The 15,923-nt window shown below is 39.2% G+C and overlaps 1 protein-coding gene across 1 annotated transcript in view; it reads left to right on the top strand.

Moving 5' to 3' along the window:
* Slc45a2 (solute carrier family 45 member 2) overlaps nucleotides 1-15,923 on the top strand; it is a 46,806-nt gene that overhangs the window by 16,249 nt on the left and 14,634 nt on the right. The window contains exon 3 of the mRNA XM_047556490.1: nucleotides 8,937-9,265. Coding sequence (XP_047412446.1) covers nucleotides 8,937-9,265 — 329 coding nt within the window. The remainder of the gene's footprint in view (nucleotides 1-8,936; nucleotides 9,266-15,923) is intronic.

Here is a 15,923-nt window from a genome sequence, read left to right as displayed (position 1 = left end):
TTTTACCTTAATTGGACTGCATTCCGCGTGTCCATGGACCGCCTTCCGTGTGTCCTTATTTTCCTTTAACCGGACCGCATTCCGCGTGTCCCGATAGTCGCTATACCGCGAACGTCGAGGCTGCCTCTCCTTTACCTGTTTACTTTTGACCTTTTTATAACCGGTTTAACTTATTAAAAAAATTTTTTAGATATCTTACCTTGTTTTCTTTATAAAATTTTCATGTTCCCGGGTTTCGGCACCAGTTATCGCGTTCCCTCTGCCCGCAGAGAGAGACACGACAAACGTCTGAAGCTTTGGAAGTTTATTGTGCACAGTCTTCCTTTCTTTCCCTCTTTTCTATCCTCTTCTCTCTTTTCTTTCTCTCGCTCTCTTTCCCTCTGCTTAACTCTCGCCTGCTCCGGTCGCTCCGCTTCTCCTGCTCGGCTCACGCCTGCTTCGGCCACTCCGCTTCTCCCACTCGGCTCTCGCCCTCGCTCGCACTCTTCTTCCTCGCTTCTACTCCCCCCTCCCAGGAAGTTACCAAGCTTATATACACTTCAACCAATCAAGGGAGAGTACACGAGGTAAACGGCGAACAGCTGTAGGTATAGAATAGGCACACGAGAGAGGCATGCACTAATCACACTGTTAACTAGCTAATACTGTATAGCCAACCGCTTTTGGCTCAGCGCCAGGCGCCATCTTGACCGTGCCCAAGGCTGGGAGTCCCAGGTACCCCGACACAGACGTCTGCAGAATCAAGACCCTTTTAATGTTACTCATGGATATAGGCTCAATTAATGGAATAGTTAGCAGATAGGATTATCCATGCTATTTTAAAATGTTATTCTTGTCTTCCTGGTTCCCTCCTCACCCCCTTATCAAAATGTGAATATTTGAACTCCAGTGAGTTAAATAAGGATATGTGACCCCACTGTAGTGTCCTTGCTCTGAATGGAAGCAATTCAAATGTGGAATAAAAAAAAAAAAGCAATGCATTATCCCTCTGCTTTACCTTTGCACACACCACACCTGAATTTATATGAACTTGGTAAAGAGATAACTACAGCATTCCATTTGAAGCAAGCATGTTCTGACAAAGTAATATTTAGTAGTAGGGCCCATTTTGATTTTCATCAACAGCAAGATAGCATTCAACCAAAGAATCCAAATGATCTAGTAAATTGAAATTCTTTTTGTTTCAGAGTGATCTCTCTGGTCCAACATTTCTAAATGTTTTTCAAAGAGCAAAGGGTTCCTTGTCAGAATATTTCCCAGCATATTTTTGACAGGTTGTGAATGTGTATATGTGTGTGTTTAAATAAAGTACTCTGCTGGATCCCAGGGAGATGTTTTATTTTATTTAGCTCTAGCATCCAACATCTCTCCATCCCTGGCTTTGAAGTAGCCATGGTTGGTCTAGTGGATCCACCCATGTCCTCTCAGCACCCAGATCCTTCACTGCTGCACATGAGGCTGTGGAACCCAGTGAGTCAACAAGCCCTTGCTCATCCTTTGTGCCAAATGCTTCTAACAGCCTGTTTCTGCTAAAGTGAACCCAAGACCTTGCTGTCCTTAGCAGTGGGCTCTATCCCTTGCCATGACTCTTGGATGAGGCCTAATGGGAAATCCTGGATCCTTTGAGAAGCCTTAGCATTGCCAAACTGGGTTTCCACACAGGCTCGTGAATCTACACAATGTTATTGTTAATAACCTAGCAAATGACCACAGGCACAGGGCACGGAACCATCTCAAAGGTTTTAATACCAGATGTTCATGGTCACTTGATTTTCTCTATCCCACCAGTCCTGCAAAAGTTGTATTTATAGTAAAGGACTCAGTGAGAAACATGTCCTCTGTGTGTCTTTGGAAGAAGAATGGGAAACTTGTTAGACTCATCCTCTTTTAACTTTTCTGTTTTTCTTTAAATACTTCAAAGTCTGCACAAAAATACTAGCCTGTAGAAAATGCACTATTAGCAAATAATTAACGACAAAGAGTCTTAAAGGTGAAGTTGAGACATGAGCCCCTTTGACCAGACCTTTTACACTGTGGAAGGGAGCTGCCTTTCATATTTGAAACTTTTTTAATGTTTCCTCTTTCATGAGTAGTCATTGGATGAGTGGTTTTGTTTCATCAAATGGGTTCCCTTTGAACTTTCTGCCTGTGGAAAACTTTCACATCTCCCCATTCAGGCAACTTGGAAAGGGTGCCTCCAGGACAAAAACTACGGACACAGAATTTCAGCTTCTGGGTCAGGGGCGACTTAGGACAACATAGTAAATATCTCCAAAGTATCATCCCCTTTCCCTTTGAATGTGGGCAACAGAACTCCCAAAGAATGGCAAAGGCAGGTTAGAGAGAAAGGATCTGGAAGAACATTTTTCCCTTTTGCTTCACTTATTTATTTTAGTTTCCTTTAATTGACATAAAATACTTGTACTTATTTAGGGGGTACAGTATGATAATGTACTCAATGCATGAATATAATGTATAATGATTCAATCAGGGTAATTGGCATGTCCACCTTTTCAACTATCATCATTTCTATGTACTGCAAACCCTCAAACTCTTCTTCTCTGGTTATTATGAAATATAATATATATATATATATATATATATATTTATAATAAATATATAATAAATGTAGATACCCTACAGTGCTACAGAAGATTAGAACTAATTCTTAACTAACAGTATTTGAGTACCCACTCTTCAATGTCCTTCTATCTCCCCTACCCACTCCTGCCTAGCTGCTTCTGTGTGGTAAATTTTGTAGTTTCCACAAATGAGTAAGAACATATGATATTTATCTTTCTGTTCCTGTCTTGTTTCACTTAACATAATGTCCCTGGAAGGTATTTTTCCTTACTCTTTTCTCTCCGTGAAAACTTTTCCCTCAGATACCTAAATCAACTTGGCCAGCCACTTTGCTGTGTTATAATCCCTGGACATATTGCCCCTCCTCACAAGTACAATCATTACTTGGCATTACATTATTTATTCATTTGATTTTTGTCTTCTTCTTCAACAAACATGTAAACTCTCCAATGGCAGGACCATTGTCTTTTCAGTTTGTTGCTCTATTACCAGTGCTTTGAATAGTGTCCAGATTATGGAAGGTGTTCAGTAAGCATTAGTGGAATGACCGATCTATTTTGGCATCCTTGTGTTACTAATGATTGAGCTGCGTGACTAGGAGATAAAGTGACTAACCCAAAGTCACACAACTGGTTACTGGTAGACTAGGAGAAAAAAAACCAATCTACCCATTCAGTCACAGAAAAGATATAGCTTGTTTTAGTCTGAATTCCTCTAAAAGTCAAGCCCCAGATAAAGTTTGCAGGTGGTTTATTTGGGAAGCAATTCCAGAGAGCAAGAGGAAGAACATATTGGTGTGCAACTGGCCAATCAGGCATTACAGAGTTGACTTCTACTCCAGCTGATGGCCCTCCATCTCACAAGGTCCCCTGAGGAGACTAATGAAGTTCACCTCAGAAATCTCCATCTGGGGGTCGAAGGAGGGAAAGTTTATCACCGCCTCTGTTGACCAGCGGTTGACCAACTGTGGTCCCAGGGCTTTTGCATGCTGAACCACACCTGCGTGTGGGGTCCCACAGGCAAGACCCTTTCCAGATGCACCTGTGCAAACCAGTCAAACTTGGCTTAGTGCCAGTCACCACAGCAGCTGCTGGAGCAAGAGACAGGAGACTGCGATTGGTAGGGGCTCAAGGGACTTTCCATTCCGCTCATGATCTGTGTTGCATGCTCTTTGTCACCACTAGGAGGAGTTAAAGTGTTTTGTAAAGTACTTCATTCTCCTCTTGGTTGCAAAGAGCTGTTTCAACTCAGAACTAAAAAAATTTGTCCTAGGGATTTAAATAAAACTCCAAAACAATGTCAATTAATGACTTGACCTTGTACTCATTTCTAACCCTTAAGCAAGTGAAGAAACAAGAATCAGATTTTATGTCATGTCAGAAAATGGGAATCTTCAAAAATCATATTATCTTAATATGCTCAAATTGGGAAACTTGTTTTTGGAAAAAATGATGGAATAATAAATTATGGAGAATGCTTTTGTGTGAACCATTATTGTACTAGTCACATTAGTACAAATTAGAAACTCTCAGCAGGAGCATAAATTGCAATCTTGGGGCATATGCTGTTTGGCAAACCCACCACTTTCCCTGCTCTCTGCATTTATCTGTTTAAGTGAGAATGATATATGGTTTTGGTATTGATTTACTGCCAGTTTTTTTAATCTGTAGCATAACTAATCCTCAGAAAAAGACTAGTTGGATAAATTCTTATGTCTGCAATGGGTGTGAATCCCAAATTCCAAACTCAATTTGTTTGCTTCTCCGTTGAATCTTTTGTCACAGGATACTGAAATTTGATCTTAGTCAGTCTGGAATGTTCTCCCTCCCCTCTCCCCAAGGGCTGCATCTAAACTTTAGTGGCTTAGAATGCAGATGTTTGGGAGGGGGAAGACCTTTGTTTAATGTCATCTGTTCACACTGACATTTACTGGGATGCCACTGTCCCACCATGTCACAGCTGAGTCATCTTTCATTTCCATCTGCAAAGCTCCTCCAGGACAAGGAATTCTCAGCTCCTCTATTACCTGCTCTTCCCATGACAAGCCAGTGAGAGGTGAACTCTGTGAGTTCCAAATGTACTACCTTTGGGTTTCCTTGACTCTAATTCAGAGATAAAACTACAGTTGGTCCTTATTGGTGGATTCCACACTTAAAGTCCTCCTACTTCTAAAATGTATTTGTAATGCCAAAATAAACTCTTGCAGCTCATCTGCAGTCTTCTGGGGACCTGTGCAGAGTGGGGAAACACTTGAGTCACCTAACAGACATTCCCAGCTGAGTTCCCACAAGGTGGTGCTCTGCCTTCTCAGGTCGGTTCTCACACAGAATAAACAAATTTCTTTTCATGGCATATTTAGTGCCATGATCTTTACATTATTAAGCTTTATATTGGAGATTTCATTGTTTAAAATGATCCGAGTTTAGTACTGAAAAGTTGTATGTGTTCCTAAACACAGGAAGACAGTGATGAGCCTTATGGGGAAAATAACATGTGTTAGGGGAACTTTGTTCAGGCATGAGATACCGTGCAATAGATCATGTGTTCAGGGTTAATGAATAAACTGTGTATAGTAAGAAAGGGGTCCTTAAACAGAAACACACACAAAAAACAAGGTCCTGGGCTCATCAGTTGCCTAAAATATTGTGACTAAAAGCTTGCAGAATGTTCATCTTGCATTTTCACTAAGACCAGTGGTTCGGTATTCCTTAGTTTATTGTTGGAGGCTATTTCATAGACTATATCGGCTGGGAATAACTTGTCATACCTTCTTCAAAGGGTCGTCTTAGGGATTGACTGTGTGATGGGTGGTAAGCACTTAGAACAGAGCCTGACACAAAATTAGCTCCTTTGTCTAGATCCAGGGCACAGTCTTTTCTTCCTGGAGGTATTCCTGGCTCCCTGGGGTCTGAGGAAATGAGGCACTGTTCCCTTCTGCTTTAGGACTCCTCACCAACCTCTCACCCTCCAACCACAGCCAGACCCACTGAGGAGCAGGGCCACGCTGCCTGAGGGATTCGCCCACGTGTGTGCCCATCATGAATGCTCTGCCTCATCTGGGAAGCCTCCTTTTCTCCTGAGTCTACTCTCAATGCCTTAGGGCTTTCGAAACTCAGAACTCAGGAAATACATTCTTGTTTCTCTGCTTTCTATTATCACATTCTTCCCACAAAGCATAGAGGCATTCTGACCCAGCTTGAATATAAAGGAAGGACCAAAAGGGAGAGGAAATGCCAGGGTTTGAAGTAGGAGGAGGAAACAACAGTGGGAAATGTTTTAGATATATTATCTTATCATCTTTTAAGAGAAAGGTTGTGTTGTGAATCTAAGGAAACACAAGGTCAGATTGGATGTTCAGTCTTTGACCAGAAGATGTATAGCATTTGGACGGATTTTCCATGTAGTCTTAGCCTCCAACAGGGCAGGGGTCATATCTACCCTGCTCATTTCTATATCCCAAGTTCCCGTTGGGAGTAGTGTTCCCTCAATATCTACTGATAAACACATGGGGTTAAGGATACACACACACACAGTAGCCAGTACCTATGTTACTTTTCCAGGATTTAGTATGTACTCAGTGGGAGAAGTTAACCATACCCAATGTGATACTTCCATGGTTGTTTTCTCAAATGTAGAAAACAATCAGAATCACCCTCTCATGAGCCCTATGAGAAACAGGGGGATCCTTAATCTGTCTTCCTTTGGAGACGAAGTAACCAACAGCACACTGTTATCTCTCTTAGTTTGAACTATGTCACAATTGGTGCTGAGCTTGCTAAGCCACACACCTGAGGCATGAAGGCAATGATACATGGTGCGTGGTACAGAGATTGGCTTGGATACAGTCTCTTTAGTCTCCTTGGTTCTTTACATTCCTTCATCCTGAAATTCTCCAGTTTTCTATTTTACCTATTATAGTTGTGAAATAAAGAAAAATATAACACATACATCTATCCATTTGGATTTCTAGGATGGGCCATTGTTCAAATTATATCATAAATATGACATCCGTTTGCTAAAGCCATCTATCCTCCTGAGGTTATCTCTGGTCTGAGTTTGACATCACAGCCCAGTTCCATGAGGAAGGAGCCAGCTGGATCTCTTGCGGGCCTTTCTTGTAAAGGCTTACTATCTAATGTGGCAGATGTCCTCTGGATGCTCTAGCTTATGGCTTGTTCAAGAACCTGGAGATTGACTCCAGGGGCCCTAAAGAGATTGATTTTGGCAGTTGGAATAAATGCAGTCAGGACAAGGATGTGGGAGATGGTAAACAATAAAATGATTAGCCTTTGCTGCAGCCAAGATGACTAGGCTTTGTTTAGGGGACTTTAATTGAAGATGTAATCCTTTTATTAAGCAGAGGAAGCAAAAAAGAAAGCCTCGCACAGCTTTCTATTGGTCCTTGTCATATCTGAAGATGTAAGTGGACAAAACCTAAATGTTTCCTTCCAGTGTTTTAATATTCTATTGGATCAGTTTTCCCCATGGCTCACTATGACTTCCATGCATGTCCTGAAATACAAAAACAGTTTCCCCAAGCTCATGCAGGAAGTGTGTGTGTGTATGTGTGTGTGTATTTAGCAAAATTAAAACAAAAAATTACATTAGATAAGAACCCGCTTAACTTCATGTAAGTCAAAAACGCTGTAACACCTTTGTAATAATTTTGGAGTAATTCAAGGTCTTCAGGCCCCACCTTGGACTTTCAGAACCAGAACCTGGATTTTAACAGGAAGACCCTGTGATATGTGGGCACATTAAAGTTTAAATTCTCCTCAATATGTACACCTGTCATATACCAATTAAAAAAGGATGAAATATAAACAGAAGCAGTGCTCTAGAATGATATTTTAAAAATTAGGTAGTTGTTATTTTACTCTTTCCAAATTTGAGATATACTTTTTTTCATTTACTTGCCACGGTAGGGTCAGGGTAAACCCAGGCCTCAGCCCTCAGAATGGCCCACCATTCCTAACCACTGGGCCCCAGAATGACTACGCTCTTCCAGCCAGTTCCAGGCAGGTTGTCTTGAGCCCTTCTGCTTCTGGGTTGCTTCAGAATTAGGGTTCAAGTAGGAAGTGAGTAGACACCCAGTTTGCCCTGGTTCCACCCCTGCGTGTGCTGGTTTCCACCTATTATCACCTTAATCCTCACTGGACTCACATGAAGAGGCATCACTATGTGGTTAGGATATACTGCATCCCCAAAGGTTCATGTGCTGGAAACTTGGTCACCAGTGTGGCAATACAACCCTTAAGAGGTGGGGCCTAGGGGAACATAATTAGGTTATGGTGATTCTATTCTCATAAATGAATTAATGTTATCCTGTGTTAGTGGTCAGACCTCCTGTAACTGGATGCTTTATTAAGAGATTGGTTTGTTATAGAACAGTTTACTCCATGTGCTTGACTGTAGTTAATCCCCTTTCTGCCCCTCTATAAAGTCAAGCTGCCAGAGGAACCCTAACCAGATAGCGGAAAGGAGAGAGAGAGAGAGAGAGAGAGAGAGAGAGAGAGAGAGAGAGAGAGAGAGAGAGAGAGAGAAAGAGAGAGAGAGAGAGAGAGAGAGAGAGAGAGAGAGAGAGAGAGAGAGAGAGAGGAAGAGAAATGAGATACCATTTACTTTTTAAGGGCACATCTTCAGTGACCTACTCCCTTCAATTTCATCCTACCTCCTCAAGTTTCTAACACCTCCTAAAAGCACCACCAGTTGGAGACACTCCTTCAACACATGAACCTTTGAGGAACATTCCAGATCCAAACCATAACACTTCTGTTATTATTTCTGCAGTTTTTGACAGCAAACAAATATCCCAAGCTTCTATCAGAGAAAAGAAGATAGCTTTCAAGACTGTTTGATCTATGCAAGTTTGCTTTCATCATTTAATAATAGACATCATCATTTAGTAATAGACAAATAACAATAAAATAATTATTTTATTCTGCCAGAAATTAGTTTTCTTTGGGATTCCTTCGGGTCAGGGATTTAAGTTAAAAAGCAATATATGGAGTATAATTTGGAATACCTCCAATGGAGACAATGTACTAGTTCTATGCCTGGCACTATTCTAAACTTTCCATTTTCATGACCCTACTGGTAGGTTTCTCTCTTATTATTAACCCCGTGTTATAGGTGAGCAAGCCCAGGGTCACGGCAACTAAGTGCTAAAGCTGGACTTGCATCCCCATGCCTGTCTGCAGGTGTCGTCCTCTCACTGGGTGGACCCTTCAATCACATCCAGGCTGTGTCTGCTGTCTGCAAGGAGCTTTTCCAATGAAGGGGAGGGTCTGTGCATGATGGAAAAGAAGGGCATTTTGCTCAACGTTCTCATACAGCTCTCTTTTGCTTTCCAGGTTTTGGAGGTGCCCTGGGCTACCTTTTGGGTGCCATAGACTGGGCTCATCTGGAACTGGGAAGAGTCATGGGCTCAGAATTCCAGGTCATGTTCTTCTTCTCTGCCTTGGTGCTCACTTTGTGTTTCATCATTCATCTGTGCAGTATCCCTGAAGCCCCACTTAGAGATGGTGCAACAGACATTATTCCCCCAGAGTCAGCCCCTCAGGACCTTCCATTGTCATCAGATGGAACGTACGACTATGGCTCTATCGAGAAAGTTAAAGTTGATTATATAACCCCAGAGCTGGCAATACGGGGGGAAAAGAACAAAAATCCTGATGAGCAGGTAAAGATGTATATTCTTTTTCCTTTACTTGAGAAAAATATTTTGGCTCTTAGTCACTCTTCTTTTGAAAAAAAAATTTCGTTTGCTTTGTTTGCTTGTTTGATGTGAAGCATTTTGTGAATTTTAATTGAGTCTTCAAACCCTCAGTAGCTATTATCCTTTGGAACTAAAATTTTGCACTTCAAAGAAAAATGTGTGCATTTTCTTCTTGTTCTCTTCTCTCTTACCCTTTTCAGAGCATCATCATGGAAGATGATACCAGCTGTGGAAGGTTAGAACATTTGAGAAAACTGGAAGCATCCACAGGCTAGAAGAAATGTTATCTTAGGTTAGGGTTATAATAAACTAAACATTTGTTGCTTCATATGACAGTGTCCTTGGGTTGATGAATGAATTGAGCATGTGCAGTTTGTGTTGTGACTTGATTGGATCTAATTGATTTCTAGTGAACTGAGCAGTGAATTCATTAGCTTAAAATTAAAAAGAAAAAAAAAACCTCATGAACTGCTAGAAAATGGGACAAAGTTTAGATGAAATGATCAGAGAACAGACTAGAAGTATGCTGACCAATAGAGAAGCTACTCACCCCATAACACTTGTTAAGTTAAAATTTATTAAAATGAAATACAATTAAAACTTCAGTTCTTTAGTTGCATTAGCCACATTTCTAAAGCTCAAAATCCTCCTGTGACTAGTAGCTACTGTTTAAGACAGTAAAAGCACAGAATCCTCCATCACTATGAAAAGTTCTACTGGACAATATTCATGCAACAATTGCATCTTTATTCAAGTTGAGTTGAAATATCAACTTCTCAGGTTATTGTACAAAAGGATTTACTCATTGGCAAAGAGGTCATACAAGACCTGGGTTCAAATCTTGATTCCTTTACCTAGTTGACTTGTTTTGTTCATTCAACAAATAACTAACAGGTACTGCTGTTGGATAGCCTACAATTAAGAGCATGAGTGCTCAAATTCTGCCTCAACCACTTTTGGAATTTATGACCCTGAGCATTTATATTTTTGTAAAGTGAAAAAGTAGTTCCATCTGCCTGCAGGGGTATTGGGTGGTTACATAATATAATCCATGTAACGTTGATTACAGTGGTTCCCACCAAAAAGTAAGGTGGTAAGTTTAGGTTCTGCAATTAGAAGTCTGGCAGAATGCTGAGGGCTCTAAGCACGAAGAGAGGACACAACCTAGACTCTAAGCTCAGTGAATTTCACTTCCATGAGGTTGACTTCTTTTGTTGAGTTGGTCCATCTATTCTCCAGGATTATTGAAATGTTCAATTAAGATAAAGATGGAAAGGTGATTTTTAGACTTTACTTAAATATAAAAGCATATAATTATCCATTCAACAAACTTCTCTGGGTACTAAGTATGTGCAAAGTCCCATACTAGATATTTGGGAGTCATAAAATTGACTAATGTGTAGTACCTATTCCAGAGTTTACCACTCAACAGTGGGCATGAGCCATTTATACCACTGCAATAAGTACAACATGGTTAATACTTAAAAGCTATGTGTCAGTTGAAATCTAGAAAGCAGGAACTGGGACAAGATTAAATATGCAAGAGATTCTTTGGGGAAAATAGCATGAAGGGTAAAGGGAAAGAAGTAGATAAAGATGGTGAAAGTCTTCATTTTATGATGTGAAAGGAGAAGGAAAAGGAAGGAGGATAGGGCCAGAAGACTCTTAGACACACAGTGCAGTTCTAACAGTTTCAGCCAAACCAGGAGGGAGTCCTGCAGCCAAAGTTGGGCCCTAGAGGAATCCCAAGTCTTTTTAGAGCAGGCTAAAACTAGTATCTCACACATCTTGTTTAGTCACTGGCTAGACACAGCCAGGGGAAGGATACCCAGGTTGGCCTGGGTGATGGACAAAGAGAAACTGGTCAGGGCTGTGGTTTTTCCAGAAAGTCATCCAAATGGCACATTTCCATGTGGCCATGAGTGGCACCATAACAGTTGCTATTGATTTTACAAAAGGGAGAGATTGTGCATGAGCAAACAGAGCATGTCATAGATAAAATCATCTTTGAGTTGTGCCAAAGATTTGAATAAGAAGAGGGGTAAGAATACTCCTGGACCAGAGAAGATAATCAGCAAAGCTGTAAAATGAGGAGAGGAAAGGCTGGGAAGCATATTTGGGGAAACCATAGGTGGTGAATAGCAGGGAAAAAATATACTAAATTTGCTCATGTTAGATAAAATAGACTTTTAGTCACAAACTGTACAATGAATTGGGAGGGTCAGTATGTAATGATGAAGGGATCAATTAACTAAGCAGATAGAACAATTGCAAATATATATGTACTCAAGATCAGAATGTGTGTGTAAAACAGATTTCTATTAATATATGTAGACATATGCTGTAATACAATAATAGTAGGGCACTTTAATATCCCACTTGCAACAATAGACAGATCATACAGGTAGAAAATCAATGAGGAAACACTGGCTTTGACTTAACACTTCAGAACAATGGACCACACAGACATACAGAACATTTCCTCCTCTAGGGGCAGAATATACACTCTTCTCAAGTGCACATGGAACATTCTCCAGAAGATATAATTTTGGTCACAAGGAAGGCAAAAAAATTTAAGAAGACTAAAATCATGTCAAGTATTATTATTTACCACGATAGTAAGAAACTTAAAAGGAATAATAGAAGGCATTTCTGAAAATTTACAATTATGTGGGGATTAAATAGCATGCTCCTAAACAACCTATGTTAGGTAGAGGGGAATGAAGGGAGGCAAAAGGATATGGGGATAGGAATGATAGTAGAATGAAACAGACATTATTACCTCATGTACATATTGACTGCATGACCGATGTGACCCTACAATATATATAATCAGAAAAATGAGAAATTACACTCCTTTTATGTATGATCTATCAAAATGTATAAATGTACTCTACTATCAAATACAACTAATTGGAACGAAGTTTTAAAAATTAAAAAAGAAAACAACCTAGGGATCAAAGGAAAAGTCAAAAAAGAAGTAAAAAAAATCTTGAGACAAATGAAAATGGAAACAATTTAAAAAAACTTATTAGATACAGCAAAAACAGTTCTAAGAGGGAAGTTTATAGCAATAAATGCTTACATCCAAAAAGGAAGAAGTATCCCAATCTAGCATTACACTTTAAGAAATTGGAAAAAGAAAAACAAACTAAGTCAAAACTTAGAAGAAGGAAGAAAATAATAAAGATCAGAGCAGAAATAACTGATATAGAGATGAGAAAAAAACAACAGAAAATATCAATAAAACTAAGAGTTGGTTTTTCAAAAGATAAACTAAATTTACAAACCTTTAGTCAGACCAAGTAAAAATGAGAAAGGACCCAAATAAATAAAATCATAAATGAAATAGATGTCATTAAATTGATGTTGCAAAAATAAAAACGTTCATGAGACTGCTATAAACAATTACATGCCAAAAAATTACATAATCTAGAAGAAATGGATCAATTCCAGACACAAAATACCTACCAAGACTAAGTCGTGAAGAGAAAGAAAGTCTGAACAGACCAAAAACAAGGAAACTGAATCAATTTAAAGAAAGGCCTCTACTCAACAGAATGAACAGACAACATTTGGAATGAGAAAATATATTTGAAAACTTTGTATTTGACAAGGAGTTAGTATCCAAAATATGTAAAGAACACAACTCAATAGCAAGAAACAAATAACCTGATTAAAAAATGGGCAGGTTTTTGAAGAGACATTTCTCAAAAGAAAACACAATGAATGGACAACAGGTATATTTTTAAATGCTCAACATCACTAATCATCAGGGAAATGCGAAATAAAATCATAATGAGGTATCTCCCCGTACCCATTAGAATGGCGATTGTCAAAAATGTTGAAAGAGGATGTGAAGAAAGAGAACCCTTGTACACTATAGATGGGAGTGTCATTTGTTACAGCCATCATAGAAAACCACATAGCAGCTCCTCAGAAAATTAAGATTAGAACTACCAGCAATCTGACTACTGGGATTATGTCCAAAGGACATGAAATTGGTATGTCAAAGAGATACCTTTACTCCTATTTTTGTTTCAGCCTTATTCACAGTTGCCAAGCTATGAAATCAAACTGAGTGTTCATCATGGATATTTGGGTAAAGGAAATATGGTTTATATGCACAATGGGACACTACTCAGTCTTAAAAAGAGGGAAATCCTATTACTTATGACAACATGGATGAACCTAGAGGTCATTATGTTGAATGAAATAGGCGAGGCATAGAACAGCAGATACTGCATGATCTCACTTATATGTGGAGTGTAAAAATGTTGAACTCATAGGTACAAAGAGTAACACGGTGGTTACCAGAGGCTGGGGAAAAGGAAGCCATGGGAAGATGTTGGCAAAGATGTTGGCAAAAAATTTTCATTAGACAGGAATAATAAATTCAAGAGCTCTCTTGGTATAACTAATGATAATATATTGAATACTTGAAAGTGACTCAGAGATTTCAAATATTTTCACCACAAAAATAAAAATAAAACAATACATGTTAAATAGCTTGATTTAGCCATTCTACAATGTATACACATTTCAAAACATCATGCAGAAAATTTCCCATTCTTTATGTCCTCTCCAACATTTGTTATATTTCATCTTTTTGACAATAGCTCTCCTAAGAGGTGTAAGTGATAGCTCATTATGATTTTAATTTGCATTTTCCTGAAACACATATTGTAACTTTTCAGTTAAAGAAGGAAAGGAAAAAGGATAATCGAGTGGGTAACTGCAAAGCTCAGGCAGAGGCTGGTCAGAAGAGGGCTGGATGGTGTGAAGATTGGGTTAATTCCTTGGATTTGGCAATTAGAAGGTTGTGTGGAACTTTAAGGTATCAGTTTAGGAGAGCTTTAGTTTGGAAGACAAGTTCAAAAGGAGTTTGAGGGAAAACTCAGTAAAAATAAATTTTGGGGAGCCATTGAGTATAGTAGAGGTAAAAGTTGCTGGGGATGACCAAAAATATTAGCGAGTGAATGGGGCAAGGGAGAATCAAGTCAGAGTCTTCGTCATGGATCCCAAATGAGTCAAGGTATAGGAAATCCCAAACAAGGGGTTGTATAAAAATAAATTCAGCTTGGCATGGTGGTGCACACCTCCAATCCTAGCTACTGGGGAGGCTGAGGTAAGAGGATCACAATGTCAAGTTCAGCTTCAACCACTTAGTGAAACACTGTCTCAAAGTAAAAGGGGCTGGGGATGTAGCTCATTGGTAGAGCACCCTTGGATTTAATCCCACGTGCCAATATATATATATATATATATTTTTTTTTTTTTCATTTCTCTTTCCCAAAAAGGACAAAATGTATGATTCTGTACTGATCTAAAATTCTTCAAGGAACCTGGACCCCTTTCTACTTCATTGAACTGCATTTTGAACATGGAATCTTAATTTTGAGGTCCCGGATGGCTTTTCTAGTTATCACTGTTATATTTCTGTCAGCAGGAGAGTTGCGAACATCACTTCTACTTACATACGTAGATAATTGGCCAGAGCTTTGTCATAAGGCCACAAGAAGCTACAGGTAGGATGGGGACTATCACTGTGACTGGGAAGCCATCGCCCAGTTGAAATTCTGTTACTTATAAGAGAAGTTAGTATGCGACAACTTACTAGTTCCTCATCCTGGTCACTGTGTAACCTTTGGTACATTAACACATGGAGCTCAGATGTTTTTTCAAGCTATAAATTCAAGATAATTTCTATGTCCCTTATAACAATAAATTCAAACACTTACCCTGGTGGTTTACAAATAGTAGTTGTTACATAAGTTTGCTTTCTTTGTTAAAGCCTCACAGATTCAGAATTAAAATCCAGGCAAGTTTTATGTGCTGGAGCAGAAAGGATTTGGGAAGGGTGTTGTTAATAATGAAAATAGGGTTGGCTACCAAGTGTTTTCAAACGAAGGCAGTTTTATTATATTTAGGCCTTCCTGGGTTGACTTCCTGTGGGCCCCTACTCATTTCTGAAGACTCTGTATCCCCAACCCCCATGTAGGCTTCCCCTTTTGACTCTGGTATTATGATATTCAATTTTCTTTTGGAATCTTTTCACCTTGTGTGCCTGCTTGCTAACTTGTCTGTGCCTTTCCTATTGATGGTGAGGGAATTCCCTGATAGGAGCGACCTCCGGTGCCTTCTTAGCTCTGACATTTATCTCAGTGCCTGGCATAGAGGAAGCAACAAAAGTCATTTAGTGGTTGTTGAATGAATGCAACAAATGTAGTCATGTGACACAGAGCTGTTGCTGGGATTTTTTGGCAAATAAGAATTATTAGTACGAGTATCACTGTACATCATTCATTCATTCATTTGATAATTATTCTTTCCTTACTACTGTAGTCCCAGTGCTGAGCATGAGGGAACTGAACTAACCAAGACAGTCTCTGTCCTTGTCCAGCAAAGCATGACCATATGTTGTTTTACTTTCTTAATAAATGTTTAATTTTAAATAACTTTAGATTTTTAAAAAATGTTGCAAAGATACTACAAAGTTCTTGTCTATATTTTACTAGCTTTTCCCTAACATTAACATTTTGAATAACTATGCACAGCTGTCAAAACTAAGAAATTAACATTGGTACAATATTATAAATAAGCAGCTAATTTATTTGGATTT

The sequence above is a fragment of the Sciurus carolinensis genome, chromosome 6, assembly GCF_902686445.1.
Source record: "Sciurus carolinensis chromosome 6, mSciCar1.2, whole genome shotgun sequence".
In the NCBI taxonomy this organism is placed as follows: Eukaryota; Metazoa; Chordata; class Mammalia; order Rodentia; family Sciuridae; genus Sciurus; species Sciurus carolinensis.
Note: the sequence above shows the minus strand (reverse complement) of the source record. Positions and strands in the feature narration are given on the sequence as shown.